Here is a 26,272-nt window from a genome sequence, read left to right as displayed (position 1 = left end):
CGTGCTTCTCATATAGTTTGAGTGAGGTCATAGTGCGCAAATGCCTCCCTGCTGCTGTGATCTGCCTCAAATGGCAACTCGGATATGCTTCATTTTTCCGATTTCGTCTCCCGTGGTCACACTTGATCTGTACCCCGGCTGGGCTCAATCAATAGATAGCGGGGAGGGAAAAAAAAGCTCAACTTGTTTCAGAGAAATGTTCACTTTCCCCTGATGGTACATATCTGAGTGTTAACATATTTTAATAAGGGAAAATGTCGGCTTGCTGTGTTTGTATCTGTTTTTAGTGTGGAACCTTCAGAAGTGTGTGTGTGTGTGTGTGTGTGTGTGTGTGTATATATATATAATATATATATATATAATATATATATATATATATACACGGGATGGAGATTTAAACATAGACAACATTCATCGATGAATTGAAAAAAAAATAAACACTAGATGAATCCATTATTAAAATAATTTTTGTGACTGCTCTCCAGCTATTCACACTTAGAGGGGGACAGGGACAGGAATGCAGTATTATCCGAGAACTTTACAAGGTGTCTGCTCTCTTTGGAGGATCTGCAGCTCTGTGTACATCATAAAAAGCAGAGCAGAAATGACACAGCCCTGTGGGGAACCCGTACTTGATATTGCGGAGTTGGATGTCACGTTGAAAAAGACCGTTTGAATTCTGTCTGTAGACAAGTTTAAAAGTGTGCTGAACACCACGCTGAGCTGAACAGCCCAGTGAAATCACGTCGTGTTCAAAAATTGAGTCGGAGTCAGTTGTGCATGTTAGGTTAGGGATTCTTGACATCTTCCTCAGCTATCGTCAGATAATTCTATGTTATGAAAGATTCCTGCAACTCAGAGATATCATTCATGAAATCAGATGTTTCAGAATGAGAGAAAAATGCATTGATAGCATTTGCCAAGTCAATAACGTCCACTCCATTTACTGCTTAGCCACTGCGGTAGACTAATTTATAACATAGATTTGATATATCTCTAGACAGCTTGGATGTCACACCACAAAACTAAATTTCTCTTTTGTAAATACATTTAATTTTAAAATTGTCATTTTAAAATCCTCAGGGATCAATTTGGGTCCCTCTGAGCAAATATCAAGTTTTTGCATGACGGTCGTGGATCAGGTGTGCAGCACCTGATGCGTTAGCATGCAGTTGAATGTAAAATGTATAAAAGAGTTGTTGGCATGGAGCCAAATAGTCAATAATTCCACATATGCAGTACTTATCGCCTCTCTGATCACTACACTATTATAGTTCTTCTGGTTTTTGGCTCATTACACATTGCAAAATATTGACCAAAAGATGGTAATTTGGGCTTGGGGTTAAGTCGTAAATCAAGGTGCCATTTTACTTACATTAAATCTGGTTGTTTTAGTCATATTTAAGCTCCTGATCAAGAGTTCATCTTTATTTTTTTTCATGCTTTCTTTATTCCCATAAATTCTCATCCAATCCCTTGGATAATGTCCAATGTGGAATATGGCTGAATGTGGGTTGGGAAAAAAAAAAAAAAAAAAAAGGAAACAAGTAAAGATTCGGTGGAACGGTGGAGGTAAAGTGTTGGCCTCACAGTTCTGAGGACTCCAGTTCGATCCCGGCCCCACCTGTGTGGATTTTGCACGTTCTCCCTGTGCCTGCGTGGGTTTTCTCCGGTCACTCCAGTTTCCTCCCACATCCCAAGAACATTCAACATTAATTGGACACTCTAAATTGCCCCGAGGTGTGATTGTGAGTGGGGCTGTTTGTCTCCATGTGCCCTGCGATTGGCTGGCAACCAGTTCAGGGTGTACCCCGTCTCCTGCCCTTTGACAGCTGGGATAGGCTCCAGCACTCCCTGCAATCCTCGTGAGGATAAGCGGCAAAGAAAATGGATGGATGGAAGTCAAGATTAACTACACCAAGGAATAAATGGTTCGCTCTGTCTTCGATCCATAGTACCTTAATTCTTAATTCTTAAGTAATTCTTTCAAAGCACACTGAAATCTAAAATGTATAGAATCCCAACATGTTTTCATGTTTTCCCGACATCTAAATTGATCCCCCAACAATATCACGTTAATGAGCTTGTAGAAATACTGTACAGTAGTCTCTTCCAAGCCAGGCTTGGTCTGTTTTACAGAGATTCACTGAGTTGACAATGAAACTGCTCACACGGTACTGGAACCATCTGCGCCTGCGATTGACATCCCTGACAGTCACACACATGCATTTAGAAGCGAGGATTTACTTTTTACGGTGGAGTAAGACACTTAAATGAGGATGGACAGGGGCTGATATAAAGTAATGACTTGGGAATGACTTATTTGTACAGCTGGAGCTCGGCTTGAGGTAGTCACGCACATGCAGATGTGTGGCCGTGAATAATAGAGGAAATGTAAATAAGTCACCGCTTCTTATTCCCTGGTGGCCATTCCACCGCGTCACATTGTGGCCTCATTTATCATTCCGGTGTGAGATGCACGGCGGCATTATTGAGTACGTGTATGTCACCTCAGTGAGCAACGACGACATTGAGAGAGGAGGCTAAGTCCTTTTCAGATCTATGCCCATACATTTGCGCTTATCTTGGTGCCTGTTGTAACCACTTGTTGAACCTAAATCCTTTCAGGGGGCGATCTATTAGAAAACTGCAGGTTATCTGCTGCACATTCTCCGAGTTTGCTGGACGATTACTGTGATCGGGCTTTGGTGCTTGTCATGGTCATACAGAGGCCCCATGTTGCCGGGAGACCCCCCGTGCAGGGGGGGCCCCGCCACTCTCCGATTGGCTGATGCCAGGCAGGGATGAATGAGCACTGTACATAGAGCAGGAGGTATGAAGGAGGGTAACGGAACCCCCCTGTGCCCCTCCCCCTGCACTCTCATTCTTTTGCTTCCCCGCTCTCCACTTATATTTTGGTTCCCACGCGAATGCACTCAATGGGGATGCGCTAGCCCTCCGCAAGCCTTAAGAAGTTCAATAAATTATTCAGCTGATGTAAAGTATGAGCTGTATAATGTTATGCATGCATAAATTCCGCCTTGTTTCATTCCGGGCTCAAAGGGTAAACCATCGCTGCATCGCCATGCTTCCCAAATAAGCCTTCTCGGAAGCAGGGTTATTTACGCCATATTTTTGTCTTTAAAAAAAACCCCACTGTGCTCGAATGTAACACGCATACAAATTTTGCCCAAACCTCAACCTTTTGGACAACTCAAAAACGGACTTTAATGCAATTTCAGTGTTTTCCACAAGTTCATGATTTTTCTCTCTGAAATGGTTGCAGAAATTTGAACTACATTCTTTGGAGGGTAGCAATACTTTTAGGGATCACAATACAAATGGTTCCAGTTAGACTGATCGGATCGGAATTGGCCAATAATTGTCATTTTTTTGTGATCGGCAGATCGGATTTAATGTCTTAATTTGCCCATCCGATCAATGACGTCATTTATTTTGTCGCCGTTGTGCACAATATATCGGAATCTAAAAGCCAGTTTATTTTGATATGTAGTAGTCCTATTTATGTTATGTTATTGGAATATGCCAAACTACAGCAATAAAATCTTGTATTCCATACCACCTCATCCCGTCTTTTACGATCACTGAGCTTTATCTTGTCAATTCAAAAGCAACTGGATACACGTTACCATGGCAATGACAACAGCAATGAATAGTGCCGCGTGTACTCTAAGTACAAAATGGGAAAAAACCTGTGGTGGTGGTCAGTGCTTGTGAGAGGACGTTCATCTAAGGATTACTTGAGGTATGTTCACTTAACTTTAATACGATATGACTCGCAGTGCAACAAAATGTTATGTAACGTAGCAATATGTAAACATACCGTCATTCTGACAAATCATGCTCTAAAGTTTCGGTATGTGTGAAGTAATTTAATGGTGCTAAAATAATCTGACCTGACTGATTAGAATACATGGGGGATAGGGAGAAAAAAAAAAATATATATATATATATATAATGTCATGCCATTTTTCTTACTTAAGTCAGAAATAATTGTGGTCCTTGGGTACAATTCCCCAAAACTTAAATAATTTAATGTTCATAATTATCGCTTGTGAAGTCAGTAAGTAGATGGTAATTATTTCAGTTTTCTGAAGCTTTCCAGTTGGAGTCGAGGGAACTGCATCACACGTCAACGGGGTCGTCAGAAATAAGCTGAAAGAAAAAAAAAAGCGCTTTGGTAAAGTTTCTTCTGTTCCTCATTCAGTCTGCGCCGCCTCTCAGATTGGTCATCTTTGAGAACATTAAGACGCCATCAGCGACGGCTCCCAGAGGTTGTCAACACGGGGAAGATGAGTCGCTATGAGAAGCACATTGAAGTTTCGTCATGGGAGGAAACGCAGCTGGAACGATAAGGCAGCTGTTCACATTGTTGAGTGAATCATAGCCTCATACTGGCTTTGGGGAAAATATTTTGTCCTGATTTTAGAGTGTTGCAACTCCAATGGGATCTGATGCAAGAACAAAAACGTATTTTAATAGTGAGAACGTTTTGATTGCCATTCGTTAACGTCAAAGGTATACCTTGTAACCGATCCATCCATCCATCCATCAATCCATTTTTTATATTTGTCTCATCGGGGTTAGCTGGAGCATAACCCAACTTTTTGGCAATAAATTATGTAAATCCTGGACAAGCTGCTAATCAGTCACATTACAAATTTGTACAAAACCTTGGAGAGGTGTGGCTCAGGCAGAACCCATAAAATTTTGACTTTGATGATGAGGGAAGATTGTCTTTCAGAGGTTACACAGATTCATTTTGGTTTTCAGTGGGAAAGGCTGAATTTTTTTCCCCCGAGTATTCATCCAAGGGAGACAGAGGCTTTAATAAAATGAAACGCTTAGTGAATATACTTAAAAATGATTTTTTCCCCCCAATAATGTGTGCTTTTCACATGCTTGCTTGAGTATTAGGGCTGTCTTAACATTATCTGTATTGTTCTGATGTCTTTTTTGTCCTTTGAGATTATGTACTTACTTTTGTGTCTTCCAAAACATCGCTTTGGAAATGATTTATTTTTTTAGTTTTTAAATTGTTCTGTTTATTTATTTATTTGCATTAAATAAATAATGTCAGAAATGTGAATTTACTAGTTTTAGCAATATGCAGATATTAGTTTTATCACCACATTGTAGTTTGCAACACAAATTATATGGCAGTACTTAATTACATTATAGAGTGACTAAATTTCTTATGTTAAAAATGAAGTCAATTATGGAATTTGACTCTTCCAGTAGTAGCAGTTGTGCGCAAAACTAGGACAAACTTTTTTTTTGTGAATTATCTTATGGCGAGCAGTAACTATAGAAAATTGTAAACTTTTCCTCATGGCTGAATACTGCAATAGAGGTTTACATTTTAAGTACTTAAGTAATAACACCCAGTTGATCTTGGCAACTTAGCACAGTCTTAGATTTAGCTTTTATGTTGATGTTAGGATCAGATCAGTCTTAAATCACCTAAAAGGGAACTAATGACTACTTCATACCAGTAATTGCCCTACAAATGTTAAGTATAACATTGTTTTATACTCGGATATTAAAGATTCATTTCAGGTTTGGTTTGGTAAACCAGGGGTCGTGAGTTCCTATCTCACCAAGAGGGCTTGCGTCAGGAAGGGCATCCGGCGTAAAAACTGTGCGAAACAAATATGAGCGTTCATCCGAGATTGACACGCTGTGGCGACCCCTAACGGGACAAGCTGAAAGAAACAAAGGTTCACTTCAGGGATTTCTTCGAAGCAAAAGTGCAGTTTTACCATCATGATTTTCCTGGAGCATCCACAGTGCAAAGTCCATCCTCGTTGATGTGTTCTGCTTTCACTAACAATAACTAACAACAGAGTGGCTAAGAGAGAGGAGTCCGTTTTACCACCTGTAGAGCGTTGGACTCACAGTTGGTCTCCCCGTGCCTGTGTAGGTTTTCTCGGGGCACTCCATTTTCCTCCCACATCCCAAAATCATGCAAGAAGAATTGGACACTCTAAATTGCCCATAGGTGTGATTGTGAGTGCAACTGTTGTCTGTCTCCATGGGCCCTGCGAATGGCTGGTTACCAGTTCAGGGTGTACCCTGCCTCCTGCCCGATGACAGCTGGGATTGCCTCCAGCACTCCCGTAACCCTCGTGAGGATAAGAAGCTCAGAAAACGGATGGATGGATAACTCAGGCCTACTAGCTACACATCATTTAGTCACAGTAGTTAGCTCTTCAAAACCTCTGTGCTTTTGATACTTAATACCAAAATTTTTCAAACAACAACGTTCTAAGCAATTCAGTTACTCAACACGTCAGCTTACTAGTTAGAAAACCGAAATAGAGATGTTCTGGTACAAACGCAAAGCTATTTGAGGTGCTTATGGTCAATTTTTTATGGTCAGTTGTCTCATTTTTCTTTAAACCCCAGCACACGTTAAGTATGGTTCTATTTTAGAGGCTTGCGGAAACCTGAGCTTTGGTCTCGTTGGGGCCACTGGGGGGTCCACGGGCTGTGTGTTGACAGTGGGCCTGACCCAGTGAAACATTCACTTGGCAGCGTCGCTCTAAATGAAATGACCCTTGTGCCCCCCCCCCCACTCCAGGTTCTCTCTGGCCTCAGTTTCTTAAAACATTTTGAAGAACTGAATCGGTACCGTTGCTTCATTTTATAAGCATTTTGAGTTGCCCATGAAATCATTCACTTAGTTGCCACTCAGTATTTGAACAATACTGAATTTGTTCCTTCATATTAATAGAACAGTGGTGCAAGATATTTGTATCGGAAATTTCATGATAATCATCAAACCAGGTGGATAACAGAGGTCCTTTATATTTATTCAGATTTAGCGTTATTTGTTCTTGTGTGGCAATTAAGTGAACAAGGAGAAGTATAGTTTGTGTGAGTGCACAATGTGTATAACAGTGGTTTTCAAGGTGGAGGGGCAAACCCCCTGGGGGGCCTCGGCGTTATGTCGGGAGTGAGGGGGGGGTGCGATGCTACCATGAACATTTTTCATTATTAAGTTACACCCAGCAGATAGAGCCAATTTTCATACCAAGCACACAAGGCCACGCCAGCCACCGCAATGACTGCAGGAATTCATCCATCCATTTTCTTAGCCGCTTATCCTCACGAGGATCTCGGGAGTGCTGGAGCCTATCCCAGTTGTCATTGGGCAGGAGGTGAGGTACACACTGATCTGGTTGCCAGCCAATTGCAGGGCACATGGAGATGAACAATAATCACAGTTTTGAGTTATTTTTGGAATGGTGACCATGGTTAAAATCTTTGAATGATGAAATATGAACTGAACTAATTCATTTTAAAAAAAAATTTAAATGAACTTTGAAGTACTTTGTGTTGAAAATTCACTTTCCCAATACTGAATGACAAATCAAGACTTTTTGAAGGTATTTAAAGGATATATATTTTAATAGCCAGCCCCATCATCTGATCACAAATCAATAGAGCATGCATTTTCCTCACTAAAACAAAAGACAAAAATTGAAGAGGCTGCAGTAAAGGTGTCATTTTTTGTTTTTTCACATTCTGCACATCTCATACATAGAGGCCTATCCCTTTTACCAAGTTCTCAGTCATCTTGGCAATAGTGGTTTTAATGATTTAATTAAATGTAATTACTGCATTTTTAATGGAGATGAGAACCCATAGAGCACAATATTGCATGCTCCTCTGAAATCCTCTTTAAGGCTTGTACCTTGGGTTGGATTTGGATGTATGGACTGGATACGTATGTCCTCTCCATGGGTGTACTTGTGTGTAGGAGCATCGTGCAGCCTTTTTGTGGATTACCCAGCCTATTCATTAGGACGTCATGCCTGGGGCGTGGGGCGGGGGGGAGGGGGGCAGGCCTCATTCAATCAAGCGAAAAATTCCATCTCCCATTTATGTAATTAATTCAACACCAGAGCAGGGAAGAGAATGCTTCAGGACGTCAGTATGTGTGCACGTTTGGAGAATGTAGTCTAGGAGGGATGTGTGTAGATTTCACATCAGTCACAAACAAACATGTAACAAACAATATGACTACTATGATATTATCATGCTATTGGGACATTATTTCATGGTATCTACGTAACTGAAGAACTGACTTACTGTTTTGGACATTAAATATGCAAAAAGTGAGAATGGGATTTAGATTTAATATAAAATGAGACTTTTTTCAAATATTTTTGAATAACAGTCTGATGAAGCACTGATATGATCAATTTCAATGTTTTTTCAAGACAGAAGGTTAAGTCACAGTTAGGGATTGTAACACCAAACCAGGAGTTACTAGACTATATTTAACACTCTTCATGTATGATTTTTCTTTTCTTTTTTCTCAATTCACTGTCATTATTGTGCCTTTTCCCAGAAAGTACTTTCCTCAGGCTTCTTATTACCTAGCGTTACGTTACAGTTGGGGGTCATCGCGCCACCCCAGGAATAAATCCCCTTCACTGTCTTTGTAAATATGATTCATCATTTTCTCAATTCACTGTTTATTGCGTGTTTTGTAGATATGTCTTTGTTCTAGTACCTGAATGGCTAAAAGGGCATTCCAGATATACTGTATGTTTCCCAGTTTTTATTGAGTCTTTTTGTTATTTATTGTGTCCCCCCCATCCCATCCCTCCCATGAAATACTGTCTCTGATCCGGGTTAACAGCACCACCTCAGGAATAATTCGCCTTCACTCTTAGTTCTAATGTATGAGAGTTGTTTGTGAGTTTCCTGTAATTAGTTTTTACAAGCTTCTGATTGACTAAAATGTCCTTAAAGGTTGGGATAATGTCAGCCTGTACCATTTCACTGGTAGTTCAAATCTATGATTCCCCCCTTATTTAAAATATATTCTTACTGATCATTATTTTTATTGAGACGGCACCGTGGCGCAGCTGTAAAACGTTGGCCACACAGTTCTGAGGTCCAGGGTTCATTCCCTCCTCCACCTGTGCGGAGTTCGCATGTTCTCCCTGTGCCTGCATGGGTTTCCTCCGGGCACTGGGGTTTCCTCTCACATCCCAAAAAACATGCAACATTAATTGGACACTCTAAATTGCCCCTAGGTGTGATTGTGAGTGCGGCTGCTGTCTGGCTTCATGTATCCTGCAATTGAGTGGCAACCAGTTCAGGGTGTACCTTGCCACCGGGCTGTTGATAGCTGGGATAAGCGCTAACACTCCCATGACCCTTGTGAGGATAAGCGGCTAAGAAAGTGGATTGATGGTTGGATTATTTTTATTGTCTTTTCTGGAAATGACTTTGAGCTGCTCATTGGCTAAAATGGCCTCACAATTAGATGTTGTAGCACCACCTTAAAAATTCTTGCTGCTTGTTTGTAGGCCATGATGCCTGCTTTTTTGTTGTTGTGCCTGTTCCTTGTATTACTTCTTTCAGACAAAACTGGCCTTGCAGTTTGTTGATTATCTCTTTTTTTTTTTTTTTTTTTTTTTTTTTAATCTATATTTACAGATAAGTCTGTTTCGGTGGAGCTGAGCTGCGGGGCCGGACCAAGCCATGTCGTGTTGGAGCCTGGGTCCTCCCTCACGCTGGACTGCAACCTGGGGGCCCGCGACACACCGCTCAACATCTCCTGGCTCCACGACGGCCAGCCCCTCCCTCTGGAGGCCAACGATGCACAGCGGTACATCGTTGACCAGTCCCTCCTCCTGCTGCTCGGGTCTGTGGATGGAGCTCCCCCCCAGGCTCTGGAGGGAGGCTACAGCTGTGTGAGCGCCAGTGCACATGGAGCTCTGACCAGCCGGACTGTCAATGTGCTGCTGGCAAGTAAGTGGCCATCCACAGTGTATGTGATGTGCATAATGAACCCGAAAACTGTCATTCTGGTAGCTTTTTGCTTGATGATATAATCATAATTAATAATTGGTGAGAATGCAGTGGGAGTTCTACGTTAAGGGCAGTGCCCCACCAGATATAGAGAACACTTCCTCATTGTCTTGATAACATCTGTAACATGCTTCAAAATATCCTACGGATCAAGAAACAATTTTTTTAGAGAGGAAATACAGTCAGCCTGATTTCAGAGGATGGTCCTGTCTCATGCAAATGATTTAAGGCTCTCACTGCACCCCTTTTATTACAGTGTGTGTGTGTTTTTTTTTTTTTTTTTCCCATAATATGCATGAATAATGCTGCTGGTTGCATTCAAGTAGTGCACTTCATATGACCTCAATCACCTCCAGACACAAATAATCAATAATCATTACCATACAGCCAGGAGGATTCCTAATGATCAATAAATCAATTATGGCCCACAATCCCATCAATGCAGGAAAGTGGGGATAATCAGTTAAATTTCCTCACTTGCTATAAAACATTAACTCTATGTACAGTATGAAGGCAAAAAAAGAGTGTAACTTCACTCTTTGGGCCATCTACAGTAAATGTTCTTTTGCTTTTGAAACACTTCAAATGTGCTTGTGACCTAGTTTGTCTATGTTCCATGTACCATAATTTCCGGCCTATAAGCCGCGACTTTTTTCCACACACTTTCAACCCTGCGGTTTATGCGGTGATGCGGCTAGTTTGTGCATTTTTTTCTAACGGCCGCAAGGGGGCACTCAAGCGGAAAAGTTAAGAGTGAGACCGGTGGAATATATGTGCCGAGGAAGTGACTTTTACCAGTGTTTTTTTTTTTTTTAAACCGGCCCTTTTAGCACTGCGTTAGCGGGACGCTAGTGTGTTGCTGTTGTGTTACTGCCGTGTCTCTGTGCTTTTTACCAGTGTATATATATATATTTTTAACTGGCCCTGTTACCGCTGGGCTAGTGTTAGAACTGGCTGTTTTTTTTTTTCGTTCTTTTTTACCAGCCCTGTTTGTGCTACCTTGTTGTTGCTTTGTTAACCAAAGCTAAGGTATTAAAACTTTGAAAAGTCTTTCTCTGTACCATCTTTCTTTGTAAATATCTCATGTTTCAATATGGGCACTTGCAACTTTTACACAGGTGCGGCTTATGTATGTACCAAATGATATTTACTTTACAAATGTACTGGGTGAGGCTTATAACCAGGTGCGCTCTTTAGGCCAGAAATTACGGTATATTGTATACTGCATATGTATGTGTAATGAACCAAAACCAGCAAAACTACAACACTAATTGGACGGGATGTCCGTCAAACGGCAGACCGGTTTGAACAACTCCCTTGCAGTTAAAACCCCAGCTCTGGGGAGTTTACATCTTCAAACAACATGATGAAGTTAAATGATTTGTTTTGATGTTTAAGTGTAGCTCCGCCCATTGCCACCATGGTAGGGGCAGCAGGTTGAGCAGAAGCTCATTTGCATGAGACAACCCTAAAGCTTTGTTTCAATTTAAGCGACACTCTCACAATAGGTGAAAAATGTGATGCAATTAAGAATATTGTGGTATTTTGACAAAGTGTGAGATGGACTATGAGCTGTTTTAAATTGTGGAAATGCACCCTTAAAACATTTGCTGGTTTTCTGATTGTGACAGCTTGACCCTTTTAGATTCACTTGACATTATTTTTTATGGGAAAAATTGTCACTGCGCTAAATAGCACAGATTGTGTTCAACTGTGGAGGTTCCACCGCACTGTAATTGCATAACAGATGCACACACACACACACGCACTGGGCCCATGACAACAACAAAGGCTTCAATCGCAACAAGTGCATTCTTTCAAACGCAACAGTCAAGAAGGTTATGAAAGAGTGTCTGCAGGTGTCCGTCCCTCTGGGAGGATCTTCGGCTCTTCAGGGAACAAGAGGACAGACGGTAGCTTTTTAATGGTCCCCCCCAACGAGGGTCTCTTTATCTACAGCTCTTAGGAGGTTGTCTTTATTGAGTCATTAGCTTTGTGCAAAAGGAGACCACGTACTTTGCCGATGCCCGCGCTTTTGTCGGATGTCACATGCCTATTTATAAGGAGCACTTGTTTGAGGACGGGGAATCGGGGCGGGGGCAGGTGGAGAGGGGTTCTCAGTTGTGTGAATGGAGGAAAGGCGGATGGTGCCGACAAGTAGTCTTGGTAAAGGGAAAGGTTTCCAAGACCATTACAAGTGACCTTCAGTCTGTTTGTCTGCGTGCGGTGTTTGAATTAAATTAGTGGCGGCGGTTCTATAGAGGGAGATTTGATCAACGCAGCGAGAGGTCGACGCCGAAGTGCTTTAACATTGACATTGAGCGGATGTTCTCCTCTTTGCCAGCGAAAAGAAAAACAACACATCTCACATCGCATCTGTGAAAGCGCATTAGCCTTGCTGCATTTTCCCAGTGGTGCCATGCACAGGAATGTGTGCAAGAGCTGATAATGGAAATAGAAAAATTGTGAGAGACAACATATGGTATTTGTATTTCCTCCCATAATGACGTTCCCCCCCCCCACTCCCCCCCCCCCAAATATGCTCCTGGTATTCATTGATTTGTTATGACCTGCCAAAGTGATTGCGAATGTCTTAATTTGCAGTTCAACTTTTCCTTCATTACTGAAGATTTGATGAATTATTCTCTGGCAGAAAAAAGAAGCGGGTAAATGGCTAGAATGAGAAGTTACGCCTTCTTCTATAGCACCTGTAGAGTGCGTGTGTGTTTGTGTGAAGTGTCAGGTGAAAAGATGTTACTTGAGGTAAATTGCTTCAAAAGGTGACACAACCCTGGCCCTAATTTAAATATCAAGAGTTGAGTTGATTTAAAAATTGAGGCATAGTTAACAGGCGGTATGATTGTGCGAATGGTTAGAACATTGGCCTCACAGTTCTGAGGACCGGGGTTCAAATCCCGGCTCCACCTGTGTGGACTTTATGTTATCCCTGTGCCTGTGCGGGTTTTCTTCGGACACTGCGGTTTCCTGCCACATCCCAAAAATCTGCATTTATTGGAGACTCTAAATTGCCCCCAAGTGTGATTGTGAGTGCTGTTGGTTGTTTGTCTCCATGTGCCGTCTGGCAACCAGTTCAGGATGTACACAACTTCCTCCCTGATGATAGCTGGGATAGGCTGGGATAGGCTCCAGCACACCCTCGTGAGGATAAGCAGCTCAGAAAATGGATGGATGGATGGCCATAATTAACATGAGCTTTGAGGAACTGGCTAATAATTTGGCTTTTTTTGTTGTTCATATTCTAACTTAAGCTCTTTTGTAGTGAAATGGATAGCACGCTGTTGTTGAAATTACTCAAAGACAGCCCAATCAAACAGTTGATCCATTTGTGAGAAAATGCCTTCCACAAACCCTATGATGGAGGTTCAGTTCCCAGTTCTAGGCATTGTTGAAATCTTCTCTGTAGAACTGTTTATAATTTTCCCTTGCCTCAACTTCCTTACCCACAAGAACCCCTGGTTTCATTTACCGGGAGATTTTCTTTTTTAAATCAACTTTTGCAGTAACTGCGTTAGCGATGCAACCCCATATACAACAACCTTTGGTTACGTTGTAAGTAATAACTACAAGACATTTAATTACTTTTCTGCCAACTAAATATTACAAAATTGGATACATATTGGCTGGCAACCTGTCCACGGTGTGCCCAGGCCCCACTGGATTTATTTTGATTCCATTTTTACCTTGAATATTTAAGGCGGCACGGTGGATTAGCTGGAAAGCGTTGGCCTTGCAGTTCTGAGGACCTGGGTTCAATCCCAGCCCTCCCTGTGTGGAGTTTGCATGTTTTCCCCGTTCCTCCCACATACCAAAAACATGCATTAATTGGAGGCTATAAATTGCCCCTAGGTGTGATTTTGAGTGCGACTGTTGTCCGTCTCAATGTGCCCTGCAATTGGCTGGCAACCAATTTAGGGTGTACGCCGCGTCCTGCCCAATGACAGCTGGGATAGGCTCCAGCCCTGGCCCTCACCCTTGTAAGGATAAGCGGCTAAGAAAATGAATGGATGGACGGATGGATATTTAAATTTTGTGTACACCTACATATAATAAACTTTCTCCTACCAGCCTTTTCTCCCCCTTAGTAGGCATCCCGTCACAATTCTTAACTGTATGTCTATATGTTGTTATACGAAACCCATATAATATTTGACTGAGTTTTGTTGTTGAACACTCAGTTAAGAGCAGTTTGGAAAAGAGGTCATTGGATGGATGGATTATCTTGCTTGCACAAGGGGAGTTGGGGGGGGGCTGTAATCTGATAGCTATGAGGCATACACAGACAGAAGGAGACAGGGTAAAGTCATATTGCACTGGTGACTGTCAACCATTGAAACCATTCAAGGAACCCTGTTATGAGTTCCAAATGATGTTAAAAGTATTCAGTATATGAGTGTAAGCACTGTTCGGTCAGGGGTGCATGTGACATTGGCTAAATTTCCGAACACTTTGCATCCTGGGATTAAAAAAAAAAAAAAAAAAAAAAAAAGTGATGTCTATGTGCCTGCCTGCTGATCAGATGTTCTTCAACTTAACACGCACACTTTGGTGCTGATATAGTTTATGTGTACATGATGATGTAATAGGTGGAAGTTTGGGTTTAATCATAAGCTTGTCCTCCAAAGCTTATCATACAAAAATCAATGTCAGTTTTTTGCAACTGTCATGAATGGCAGTGGGTTGGTAGGCAAAGTTTGGGATGTTAAATCAAAAAGTTATGCAATGAATATGTGTAACAAATGTTGTGGAATGTCTTAAGAAATAATACAATTTGGTCATTTTCCAAAAAGGCAAAAAGGGAATTTTAATAATGATGTATTCCATGGTCAAGCAGTTTCCATCCTAATGAATAATTTTGCTACTTGCTCAAAAAAGCCTGCCATGAAGGGTCAAAGGTTAAAGGTCACTCAAACACCCCCATGCAATGGACTTCATGCTCGCTGCTACCCCCTGGTGTGCACTTCCAACAGGAAGCATTCTGCCCTGCATGTGAAAGTGCAAAGTTGTGAACATTGGAGCCCCGCCAACAAATTCTGGCTAAAGAGATGAAGAAATCCCGCCATGCTGGATTAAATCCCAGCGCTTTGTCCCAGTCACGACATTTAACTCCACTTAGTTTCAATGCCGTGCAGCGTACTCTGGCACAAAGAAAAGCGGACAGTTTCTTTCTGGCAGAATCCAAAGATGAAAACAGAGGGCTTTATTAAAAGGAATTATGTTTCTCAATACAAAAGTTAATAGTCCCTGTGTGCCCAATTAACATTGGGATGAATTACTGCTAATGGCTAATTTATATTTTATTTGTGTAAATCGCATATTTGAATTCCATCAATGCCTCATGAACAATTAATCCCATTTCCCAAACGTATTTCTGTTACCATGTTGACGACCCAAATTGCACTTTAAAAATATTTTCTGAATGCTCATGGTAGGAATACTATAAATATATTTCTGGGAATATTGCCAAGATCTCAGTCTTTGTGATGCAAAAAGAAGTCTTTGAATGGACAATAAGCATCAGTTCCAAACACCAGTCACAGTCAATGTACAGGTGTGGTAAGTCATGCCCGCAGATATAAAGTTATGGGTGTGGGCCACCAGTCATCCCTACAGATATAAAGTTGCAGGTGTGTGTTCTGTTTGTAATTATGAGTGTACCCCTTTAAGAGCAGAGGGGGGGTGGTGTCAGGTAAACTAGGAAGTAGAAGTAGGCTGAGCAGCAGAGACCGTGTGCTTCCGTGTTTATTAAAAAAAAAAAAAAAGACGTTAAGCTGTGGTCCACTGCGTTGGATCGGTTTTCATGTGCGCTGAGAGTGTGCGACAAGTCCGCAATTGCACAGTGGCGCAGCTTAGAGGGAACATTGGTGAAGACGATACAAAATAAGTGATGTCTTTCAACATCTATGTATTTCCACTCGTAACAAATTTTATGCGCGGGATTTTCCGTGCTCGACTGTGCATATTTGTGAGTGTGATGTCGTGCGGGCTCATACCCGCCCGTCAAATCAAAGTGACTGAAAAACACGCGATTTGTATTTGTGAATTAAACTAGAAGTGTCTTTCTCACCTTGCCCAGACTGCCTTTATTTCTAAAGTATGCCGTAAAGTATTCAGGTGCTGTGGGGAACGGATTTGAGTATCACCCTGGCAAGGGACCTACATGCAACAAAAATCCTCAAATCCTTGCGTGAGATGCATGTAACCGCCGTGTCGTCCTTCCGCAGGTCTGTCCTCCTTCCGTCAGGAGCCTTCACCTCAGACTGTGCCTGCTGGTGGTGCGGCTCGCTTTGAGTGCCAGATCGATGGTGTGCCCACACCTGTAATTACTTGGGAAAAGGACAAAGTCGCTGCCCCCAAGCACCCAAGGTGAGTGGGCTTCAATTCATCTCACGCCTTGTATTGGTAGCCTTTTCTTCCAAAATTCTTTTGTTGTTAAGGTTTCCAGCATGGCTGTAATGATTGCGAAAGACCTTAGAAGAGGGTCACGTACAAATAATCATTTGAGGTCGCCCACTGATGGATTTCAGAGTTCAAATTTAAAGTTTAAATTTCATTGAAGTTGAACAAAATTACCTTAAAATGGCTCCTTCAAACCAAAATCAAAACAAAAAAATGTGTTTTTAGTCACAATTTCTTTGTCACTTTTCCCAACTCTGTTGGTAATAGAAAGTAAATTAGATGACGAGTCTGCATTGGAAGGACACCTACAAATGAGCAAAATGACCCTAAATTAGCCCCTTTAAATCAAAATGGCTGATTTTTGTGTGTGTGTGTGTGTGTGTGTGTGTGTGTGTGTTGTGTGTGTGTGTGGTGTGTGTGTGTGTGTGTGTGTGTGTGTGTGTGATTTGCTGCTGATTTGTGCCACTGAACTTTCAGTAATTTAATGAACTGCCGCAGTCCAGACTAAAAAATGGGTCACTTTCACAAACCGATGTCATCTCATGAACTGATCACAGTCAGACCATTTTGGTCATCCAGTTAAAACTCCATTGATGTCTCTTGTTAAGGAGTTTTCGTTCCTGTAAATTAATGACAAAATCCTAATAAATCACATTTCCAATTAAATGTCTTCAAGAGAGGTCTGAGGGAATTTATTACCACAATGCACGGTAGAATAAAATCAAAGCTGTGCTTGCGCTATGACCTTGGTTATGAAGTTAATTCAGCTAAGTGGTTTATACTGTTCAGTGAGTACAATGCGCTGAATATGAGGCGCTGGATTTGATGGGCTTTCATATATTTTTTCTTGGCGGCACTGTGGGGGCGACTGGTTAGAGCGCTAGCCTCACACACAATTCTGAGGACCGGAGTTTAATTCCCGGCCTCCCCTGTGTAGAGTTTTCATGTTCTCCCCATGCCTGCATGGATTTTCTTTGGACACTCCGGTTTCCTCCAAGATACCAAAACCATGCGACATTCATTGGAGATTCTAAGTTGCCCTTTGGCGTGATTGTGAATGCAAATGATTGCTCGTTTCGAGGTGCCCTGCGATTGGCTGGGAACCGATTCAGGATGTACTCCGCCTTTTGCCCAATGACAGCTGGGATAGGCTCCAGCACTCCCACGACCCTTGTGAGAATAAGCAGTTCAGAAAATGATTCTATGTAATATATGGATTAAGAATTTTTTTTTTTTTTATCGCCAAGTTTCTTAACGGTCTACTGTCATCCCTATAAACATTCTAAAATAGATTTTTCACTTCAAGGTCTACATGAGAAAATAAATACGAGCGGAGAGCGCGTCATCCATGCGCAAAGTTGCGGAAGTCTCATTTGACATCCAAGTGGTCGCCATATTGGTTGCATCTTCGGTTTGTGACGTCACCCCGGATATTCGCCATTGAAAACACGCTGTGGACCCTACTATGGCAGACGAACACGCCCCTTCTGACATGGAAACTCTTTTTGAAGAAGAGGACACCACACAATCGAGTGAAGTGTCCAGGGCAATATTGCTCTATTATTTCGAGCCATATTTAGATGACATGCAGATCACGGCCAAACCACCTCCCCGCCGTGTCCACCTCTGCGCTGCGGTGATAAACGCCCACTTCCGTGGCGGACATAAGCCATCGCGGCGACAAGCCATCCCAGCCGACAAAGCCGGCGGCAGGCTCGGCCTTGTTCACAAGGCCGGTAGCAATCCACAAGGCCTGCGGTTGCCGTCCTTTAGTGGCGACTGCATGGAAGCCTTCCGAGCACGTTGACACATTTGGCAACCCTGATTTATGGATTACGCACACCCCCCAACTATTGTTTTTTTTTAGTAGCTTCATACACACCTACCTGTCATTCGGAACCCACAAAGCTCTCGTCCATTGCACCCGTGCAATCCATTTTTCATGAGCAACCGGATCTCTTCCAAACTTATGAAGGATAAATCCATCCTCCCCAGTGTTCAAGCAATGTCCAGCAATGCAGCGAGCCGGCATTTTGGCTCACACGAAGGAACAACGAGCGACCTTCCTGGAGGTAAAACTAATAGAAACAAACGAGTCGACTTGAGGGCGGTCCTGCTTCTTCTCGAATACAAATCCCTCGAGAGGATTTTTATGGGGGGAGTTACAAAAAGCTGTATACGTCAAAATCATGTTTTGTGGTGAGAAAAAATGCATGGGTCCATGTCGGTTTTTTCATGAATAACATACTAAAAATCATCCATTTCATGACAGTGGCACTTTAAATAGTGGCCTTCATTCATGTGGACACTGTGTCTTATCTACTGGGATACTCGTCCCTTTTTCCAATCACAACGTTAAACAGATAGTCTACTCTGGGTGAAATGGTCAGATTTTTCGGTTTGCTCGAGAGGCATACAGAGTCTGCACAGGGAACATTTTCAGTCATGGACAGAAAGTTTAACTGCCTCACGCTTTAAGCCAAACTTGATCTCTGTGCTGCTCGGCCACTAGCAAGTGGATGGATGTTTTTGGCAGTGTTACAAACTTTTTAACCAGATTCAAAATATCATGTTTTCAAAGATTTGTTTTTTTTGTATAGATTTTCTTTGTCATATTTTGTACCTTTCATTTTTTGTAAAATTTACAATGAGAAAGCAATTTGCAGTTTTAGCCATATATCCTTTTTCTATACCATTGTTTAATTTCTTTTTCATTATCTTTAAGTCTTTTCCTATTTCCACAAAAGAACATTTTTGTTCAGTTTTGTCCCCTTCCTGTAGTCAACGTGAACCAAACCATGATTTCTGTGCTGTAAATTATAGTAAAATTTCATCCCCTCCTCACTCCGTGGTTGCCGTACTGTATTACGTTCCCTCAAATTTGAAAGCCTGGATTTTTTTTTTTTTTAACAAGTCTCTCACATGAATGACTGTGTGAAGTCTTGCGTAATATCCAAACAAGTTTTGTGCACAGTATTAAAGGCAATCTTACTTTATGCAGCTATGGTGTTTTGATGTTTTGTGTTCCTGTGTTGGGGAGCTCATTGGTGCCTCGTCTGCCTTGGCCATTTAGTGGTCGTTTACAGCTCTCCCGTGGCCATCTCGGCACTAATGGCTGTCGTAGCCCTACATGACCTGCAAACATCTTCTGCTACCTTGCTAATGGCCTGTCGCTAAGAATTGGCTTTTTGTCTTCCCTCACTGCTGCGATGACCACCACCCCTCCAATTTTAACTCCTGATTGCCTTGGTTTTTTTCACCTTTCAGTTTTCCTGTCTTCTTGTCTCTCAAGCGCATCGGTACCCTGGTCTTGGTGTTTTCTCCAATTTTTATTTTTTAATTCATATAAGCAATTAATGTGAGAAGTGTTGTATGCACAACTTGTGTGTTGCTGCTCTGTGTTAAAGTACCAGTTGTTAGGTTTATAACGGCCCAATTTCGATTCTCATTTTCGTTCGCCTCTCTATGGCATTTCACATTGTGTTTGCATTCTCCTTGTGGATTTTCAATAAATAAAATTAGTGTTCCGTCATTATTTGTGGGTGTTACATTTTTGTACACCCCCCACACATAATGAAAATCAGCGAATAATCAATGCAGTATTAATATTCCTATGTATGATATGTACCATATTTTAGCAACCACAAGATACACTTTAAAGTCTTACATTTTCTCCAGAATGGAGAGCATGTCTTCTGTGCACAATTATTATATGACTTGTCCAATGAAGTACACTTTAACATACTGGTTACACTGTTAGCATGTATGCTAGTTCTAGTGTGTATGTAAACTACCATAGGATGGCGCTCACGAGGCAGTGAGGAACAATTTCATTTCACATCTATAACCAGAGGAGTCACTGATTGTGTAGTGGTACATGCTCGCCTTAGGTTCAGACAGCTTGGGATCGATTCCCGCTCAGTGATTGTGTCTATCTGTCTTGCGACTGACTGGCGACCAGTTCAGGGTGTTGTCTGCCTTTCGCCCGAAGCTAGTGGGGATAGGCTCCATGACATCTATAATCAGAAGCAATTTACATTGCCCATGTTGGAAGGTCATAACTGACAATGTTGTACACGCTGACGGTGTCACATCGAAAACCAATTCTATCACACCACAGCAAGCAGAAAAGCATAACTAGCAAATAATAACAAATACATTAAAAAAATGACTCAAGAAACAATTGACAGCATTCAACAGGGATTCACTAATAACTGTAGTCTTTTTGTTGTCGTTTTAAATTCCACTTCATGCCCCTTACCTTTATTTGTATCACTGTATATTCATGGAATATTTGTCCAAGATACAGTACCTTCCAGAATTCTGTGAAATTCTGCAGCTTGTCTTTCAAACTTTGTTTACATAGAGCAGACATCGTATCTAGTCATAACCCTCACGACGTGGTCACCATCTTTATTAAAGAGAGACGAAGCCCCGAGAGGCTGCAGTCGCAATCCCGCAGACTTGACTCGCCTTATGTCGACTCCCAGTGTGTTGTTTCTATCCGCGTTGTGACTCCTGTCTCCTTTCATCTTCCCCACTGTGTGCAACAGGTTCATTTACCTCCCTAATGGCGTGCTCCAGATTCTGGAGGTTACCACAGAGGATGAGGGCGCCTACCGCTGTGTCGCATCCAACTCTGCCGGGAGGGACATGAGTCACGAGTCCCGGCTCACTGTGACCAAAGGTCAGTCTGCTGCAGAGTTTTGTGTTATGTGTTGTTAATGTTGAAGTTTCCCGGAGAATACCTGAGAATTTTTTTTTTAGCAGTAGAGTATCCAGGACGTCACGGTCACCATATTGTCATTCTTTAAAGGGAACATGTATGAAAAATGTGTTAAAAATTCATTGCTATGTTCCAGACCCACCTCTGAAAAGCTACACGAGAGAGATCGTGTATTATTTAATGGTATAAGCCTTAAAATGCAAATCCCATGTGCTTTAAATGCATCGAAACTTGTTGAAAGACAGCCTTTAATATAGTGTTATCGTTTTTGAAGGCACCCAAAAGTTGGCCGTCAAATATTTACATTATTACGCCAAAAAACGCGAAAAAAGTACGACATAAAAATAAACTAGCTTTTGGATACTGATATACTGTGCATGATGGCGACACGGAATAAATCTCTTTTGCGCAGTTGATCAATGATGGCATTGACCAGATTGGCAAATTTTGACCTTAAAATCGATCGGGATCGATCAGGTAAAATTCCCTGTTATTAGTCGATTTGGATCAGGCCCATAAAATTATCATAGTCTACTTATAATATAAAATATACCAAAAAATGAAGAGATTGCAAATATACAAATATATCAACAAACATGAAACTTTTCCTGATTCAAGAGGGGGAAAAAACAAAACAATAAAAAAAACATTCTGTTCTTAAGGTGTTAATTTTAATTTCAGTTATTCCTACTGAATTAAACTCACTAAAAATATCAAATTCATGTCTATGGACCTTGAACTGAATGGCATGTAATGTTTTTCTCTGCACAGCATGAAGTTTTTGGAAAATTGAGTGATATTTTGGGATTGATTTGCTTAAAATACTTTTTTTTTATGTTTCAAATGCAAATGAATAAAAAGTCTCCTTAGAGGTCTCCGTTAGAGGAGACCTTGGTTCTCCTGCATTGTTTGGTTCCTTTTAACTGAGGAGTTAGATGCGGCAGGGTTTTTTTCAGTTTCTACTTCACCCAAAACCAAATATAACTGTGTTGGTACTATGAGCGGTGATTCTGATGAAATTAGCTGGTTAATTGCGAAGACATTTTTTTTATTCCTCAGAAGTGTTTTTATCCTTTATCAGTTGATCTTTTTAATCCAAATTATTTGCGCAAATTACCATTTCTAAACTGTGAACATCACCGACCATAGTCCCTTTGAATTGCCCCTAATGGCGAGTAGTTGAGAGTTTCAAAGTGTATTAATAACTGTGTATAGTAGGGAAAGAACACAGTGGTATATGACAAATGACCAACTTCATGACAATAATCACGATAAGCAACTGAAACCCTGGAAATTCTTCCCACCTGGGAAAGTCTTGCTGATTCTTGAAAAACTCAATTTCACTAAAGGCATCTCTGACCTCATGTCTGGGTCATTCAAACACATCTTCATTGAATGAGTCCTCATTAGCCTTCATTTAAATGCATGAAGATTTGCTGCAGATAATTGCAGGAGTGATGGTTTTTAAAAAATGGTCTCTCCTGGTGTATGTTTTGGTTGCGTCAGTTTTGTTTTATGTTTTCATGTGTTCCATGTTTTCCATGTCTCGTGTGCTAAGGGTCAGGGTTACAGTGCACCTACAGAGCGCACCTGGTTACAAGCCTCACTAAGTACATTTGTAAAGGAAATACCATTTGGTAAATACATATGTTGCAGCTGTGTAACAGCCGCAAGTGCCCACATTGAAACCCGCATTGAAACACGAGATATTTACAAGGACGATGCACAGAAAGAGTTTAACGCTAGTTAACACTAGTGCTGCACTAAAGGTAGCACTAATGTTAGCGCCCCGCTAACAGTAACAGGGCCGGTTAAAATAAAACATACTGGTAAATATCACTGAGACATGCCAGTAACACAGCAGCAAAACGCTAGCACAGCACTAACGGGGACGATAAAAGTCACTTCCTCGGCACATATATTCCACCGGTCTCATTCTTATCTTTTCCGCTCGAGTGCCCCCTTGCGGTCGTTAGAAAAAAATGCACAAATTAGGGTTGAAAGCATGTGAAAAAAGTCGTGGCTTGGAGGCCGGAAATTATGGTAGTTTTGTTCGCGGTTGTTCACTCGTTTTTGTTATCCTCCTCTCTTGTGGTGACCAATCAACTCCCTCCAGGTACTCATGTCTTGTCCTGGTTTTCCTCGTTGTCTCCCATAATCTGTGTGTATTTAACTCTCTGGTTTCTTTCACATCTTGTTGGTTCATTGTTAATGTCATTTTTTCTTCATTGTTAATGTCAATTTCTCTGTGCCACATCATGTCTTGTTTCCGCTTTAGCTTTATTTAAGGTTTTCTTTGTTACTGTGATTATTGCTTGTGGGTCTCTGTTTAGTTTGCCCTTTTTGGACATTAAATATTTTTTGGGAGACTCCTTGACTCCTACTTTGCCTCCCTGCTTTCCTGCACTTGCGTCCTCCACGTTTTGCCTCGCTTCTTCGCGTCCTCAACCCCAACCGTGACAAATGCATTATTAAGAGATTCATATTTGATCCACATTGGTGACTTCCCTACTTAATACATTTAAATAATCTATGATACTGTACTGGACTGTAAATTAATTCAGGATCAATCCAAACTTTGCTTTTGTCAGTTAGGAGGTGGGATGATACATTTAACTCTTCAAAATTTCAAACAAAGTTTGCTGTTCCAAAACCATTTATTTTTTTTTTTTTAAGTACTACACTATATGTTGCTGACCCTCAAATGCTGGGTGGCTATATTAGCAAAATATTTGATCTGGCTAGTCTAATATTGCATATATGAGCCTGTGCATTCTGATACAAATAATTTTCCCCATAAAGAACACATTCTCTCCCATTTACACAGTGTCCTTGAACCCACCTAAGTCATGAATGATAGTTTCACTGATTCAGTTTCCAAATACAACACTAATGCCCCGAGATATGAAGGCTTTTAAAGTATATCGTGTGTTTTGGCGTGGGATTTGTCCTGGAGGTCCTCAGAAAACCCTGGCACTCCTGAATCAAAATGAACTTTGGTTCAGAAACTGTTCTTTGATGCCAGGATCAACACATTTTCAAAAACGTTCACAGACAGAAATGAACTAAATTCAGTTCACGTTCGCCCAAAATATGAACTAGTTCATGAAATTTCATTCGGGTACAAAGCTGGCTGAGACTACCCAACATGGCAGTAAATCTTAAAGTTGGATATTGACACCATCCTTGTTGATTTGCGTTTTCAATTCCACAGCTGGATAACACCACTCTTTTCCAATGCATATCCAGGTGTTTATCTTCTTTTGAATGGTCCGGGCTAGACCATAATCCAGACCAGAATCAGAGCCAAAGATAATTCAGATCCTCCATGACTGCTTACATGTTCATTAGTCTGTGAAAACCCTTGAAAATTATAATATATTTGGCTGAAAAATGATAACGACAATGAAATGAAGCAGTTTAAAGATGACCTTCACACCAATGTGCTTGTCTCCAAAAAATATGCACTTGCTTCCCTCTTATCCAGATTCTGCAGAACCCCTGAACAGAGTTATGATCGTGGCACCGCCACAGAATGCGACTGTGGTGCTGGGTCGTGCGGCAGTGATGGAGTGTATGGCCCGTGGCCAGCCCATGCCGCTGGTGTCCTGGAGCAGACTAGGTAACACCCACCAACCCCTTCCAAAATTCTCTGACTTCATTCCCCTGCTGTCTTTTTCTTTTGAAACCTGTCGATGACTCGCTCATTGCCCGTCTTCTCAGAAATATCTGCGTTTGCATACTCGCAGATGTAAGTCTCACGAACAATAACCATAGTACACACACGTGCGCACAGACAATTTACCATTGCATTTTTTTTTCAAAATACAGTATGCAAACCAAACAAAACATCTGGAAAAAAAGCTATTAAAAAAGTTGGTTTTGAAACACTAATTTCAGTACTTCAGGAATTTACATCACATCACAGAAATGTGTTTTTACTGTTATCATATATCATCATCGTGTGCTGTACTCTTTAGATGACCACCACAGCACACTAAGCAAATAACAAATCTGTCGTACTACCAAGAATGACCTGTGAGAGGCATCCAGATTTCCTCAAAATAAAAAAAAGAAAAAACATGAATAGAAGTAGAAAATTCAATTTTATGTCACTACACACAATGATTTGCAATGTTAAATATTCAATTTCGATCACAAATCATTGTGTGGTGAAGAAATGGAAAAATAGAATTTCTACTACCGTTTTTTCTTTTCATTTTGAAGTAATCTTGCCTTGAAACTTTTACCGAGCAGATTGTGGTTGTAAAGAAATCATTTAAGATAATCTTAGAGAATCTCTGACAATCAGGCCTTGCTGACTTTTGAGTTCAAAGGAGCCAAAAATGTCAAATTCGGCCCAATTAAAAGTTAATATTTAATGCATCCGCTGTATATCTATCCATCTATTTTCTTAGCTGCTTATCCTCACAAGGGTCGCTGGAGTGCTGGTGTTCATCCCAGGTGTCAACGGGCAGGAGGCGGGGTACACCCTGAACTGGTTGCCAGTCAATCGCAGGGCACATCGAGACAACAGTCGCACTCACAATCACACCTAGGGGCAATTTGGAGTGTCCAATTAAGGTTGCATGTTTTGTGGATGTGGGAGGAAACCGCAGTGCCCGTAGAAAACCCAACGGAGGCACAGGGAGAACATGTAAACTCCACACAGGTGGGCCAGTGAACCCTGGTCCTCAGAACTGTGAGGTCAACGCTTTACAGCTGCACCACTGTATATAAGTTTCTTTCGGCTCGTCCCTTTCGGGGTCGCCACAGCGTGTCATCTCAGATGAACGTATTTTTATGCCGGATGCCCTTCCTGACGCAACCCTTCTCAGGGAGTGGAGGCCCCCAGTGGGATACGAACCCACAACCCCTGGTTTACCAAACCAATGCTCTAACCACTGAGCTACGGGGCCTTCCTTCACCACTGTATATATTTCTTCTTATTAAAATCTTATCAGATTGACTTTAAATATTACATAAAAACTATTTTTAATGATAAAAGGGGTCAGTTTTGAGTGACACAGGCAAAAAAAAAAAAGTGTACCAAATATTGTGGCCAATTTCCAGACGTAGGTTGACCTTCAACAGCCATTTCATTTGGATTTTTTTTTTTCTTGTCGGAAAGAATGGAAATTTGTTCTTTGGTCATATTCGGGGCATTGTAAACCTCGTACAGAATTGTACATGAAATTTATTTATCTATTTACTGCAAAAACGGCCTAAAAAAAGCAAAACACAGGTGAGGTCTTGTGAGGACACATTGCATGA

The 26,272-nt window shown here is 41.3% G+C and overlaps 1 protein-coding gene across 2 annotated transcripts in view; it reads left to right on the top strand.

Annotated features, from left to right (window-relative positions):
* The window catches only part of igdcc4 (immunoglobulin superfamily, DCC subclass, member 4), a 72,052-nt gene that overhangs the window by 24,087 nt on the left and 21,693 nt on the right, over window positions 1-26,272 (top strand). For both annotated transcript variants that reach the window (XM_061814560.1, XM_061814559.1), the window contains 4 exons: window positions 9,481-9,795; window positions 16,098-16,239; window positions 20,826-20,959; window positions 24,486-24,620. In XM_061814560.1, coding sequence (XP_061670544.1) covers window positions 9,481-9,795; window positions 16,098-16,239; window positions 20,826-20,959; window positions 24,486-24,620 — 726 coding nt within the window. The remainder of the gene's footprint in view (window positions 1-9,480; window positions 9,796-16,097; window positions 16,240-20,825; window positions 20,960-24,485; window positions 24,621-26,272) is intronic.

Source organism: Syngnathoides biaculeatus, chromosome 3, assembly GCF_019802595.1.
Source record: "Syngnathoides biaculeatus isolate LvHL_M chromosome 3, ASM1980259v1, whole genome shotgun sequence".
Taxonomy (NCBI): Eukaryota; Metazoa; Chordata; class Actinopteri; order Syngnathiformes; family Syngnathidae; genus Syngnathoides; species Syngnathoides biaculeatus.
The sequence above is the reverse complement of the archived record's forward strand: the minus strand, read 5'-3'. Positions and strand labels throughout refer to the sequence as shown.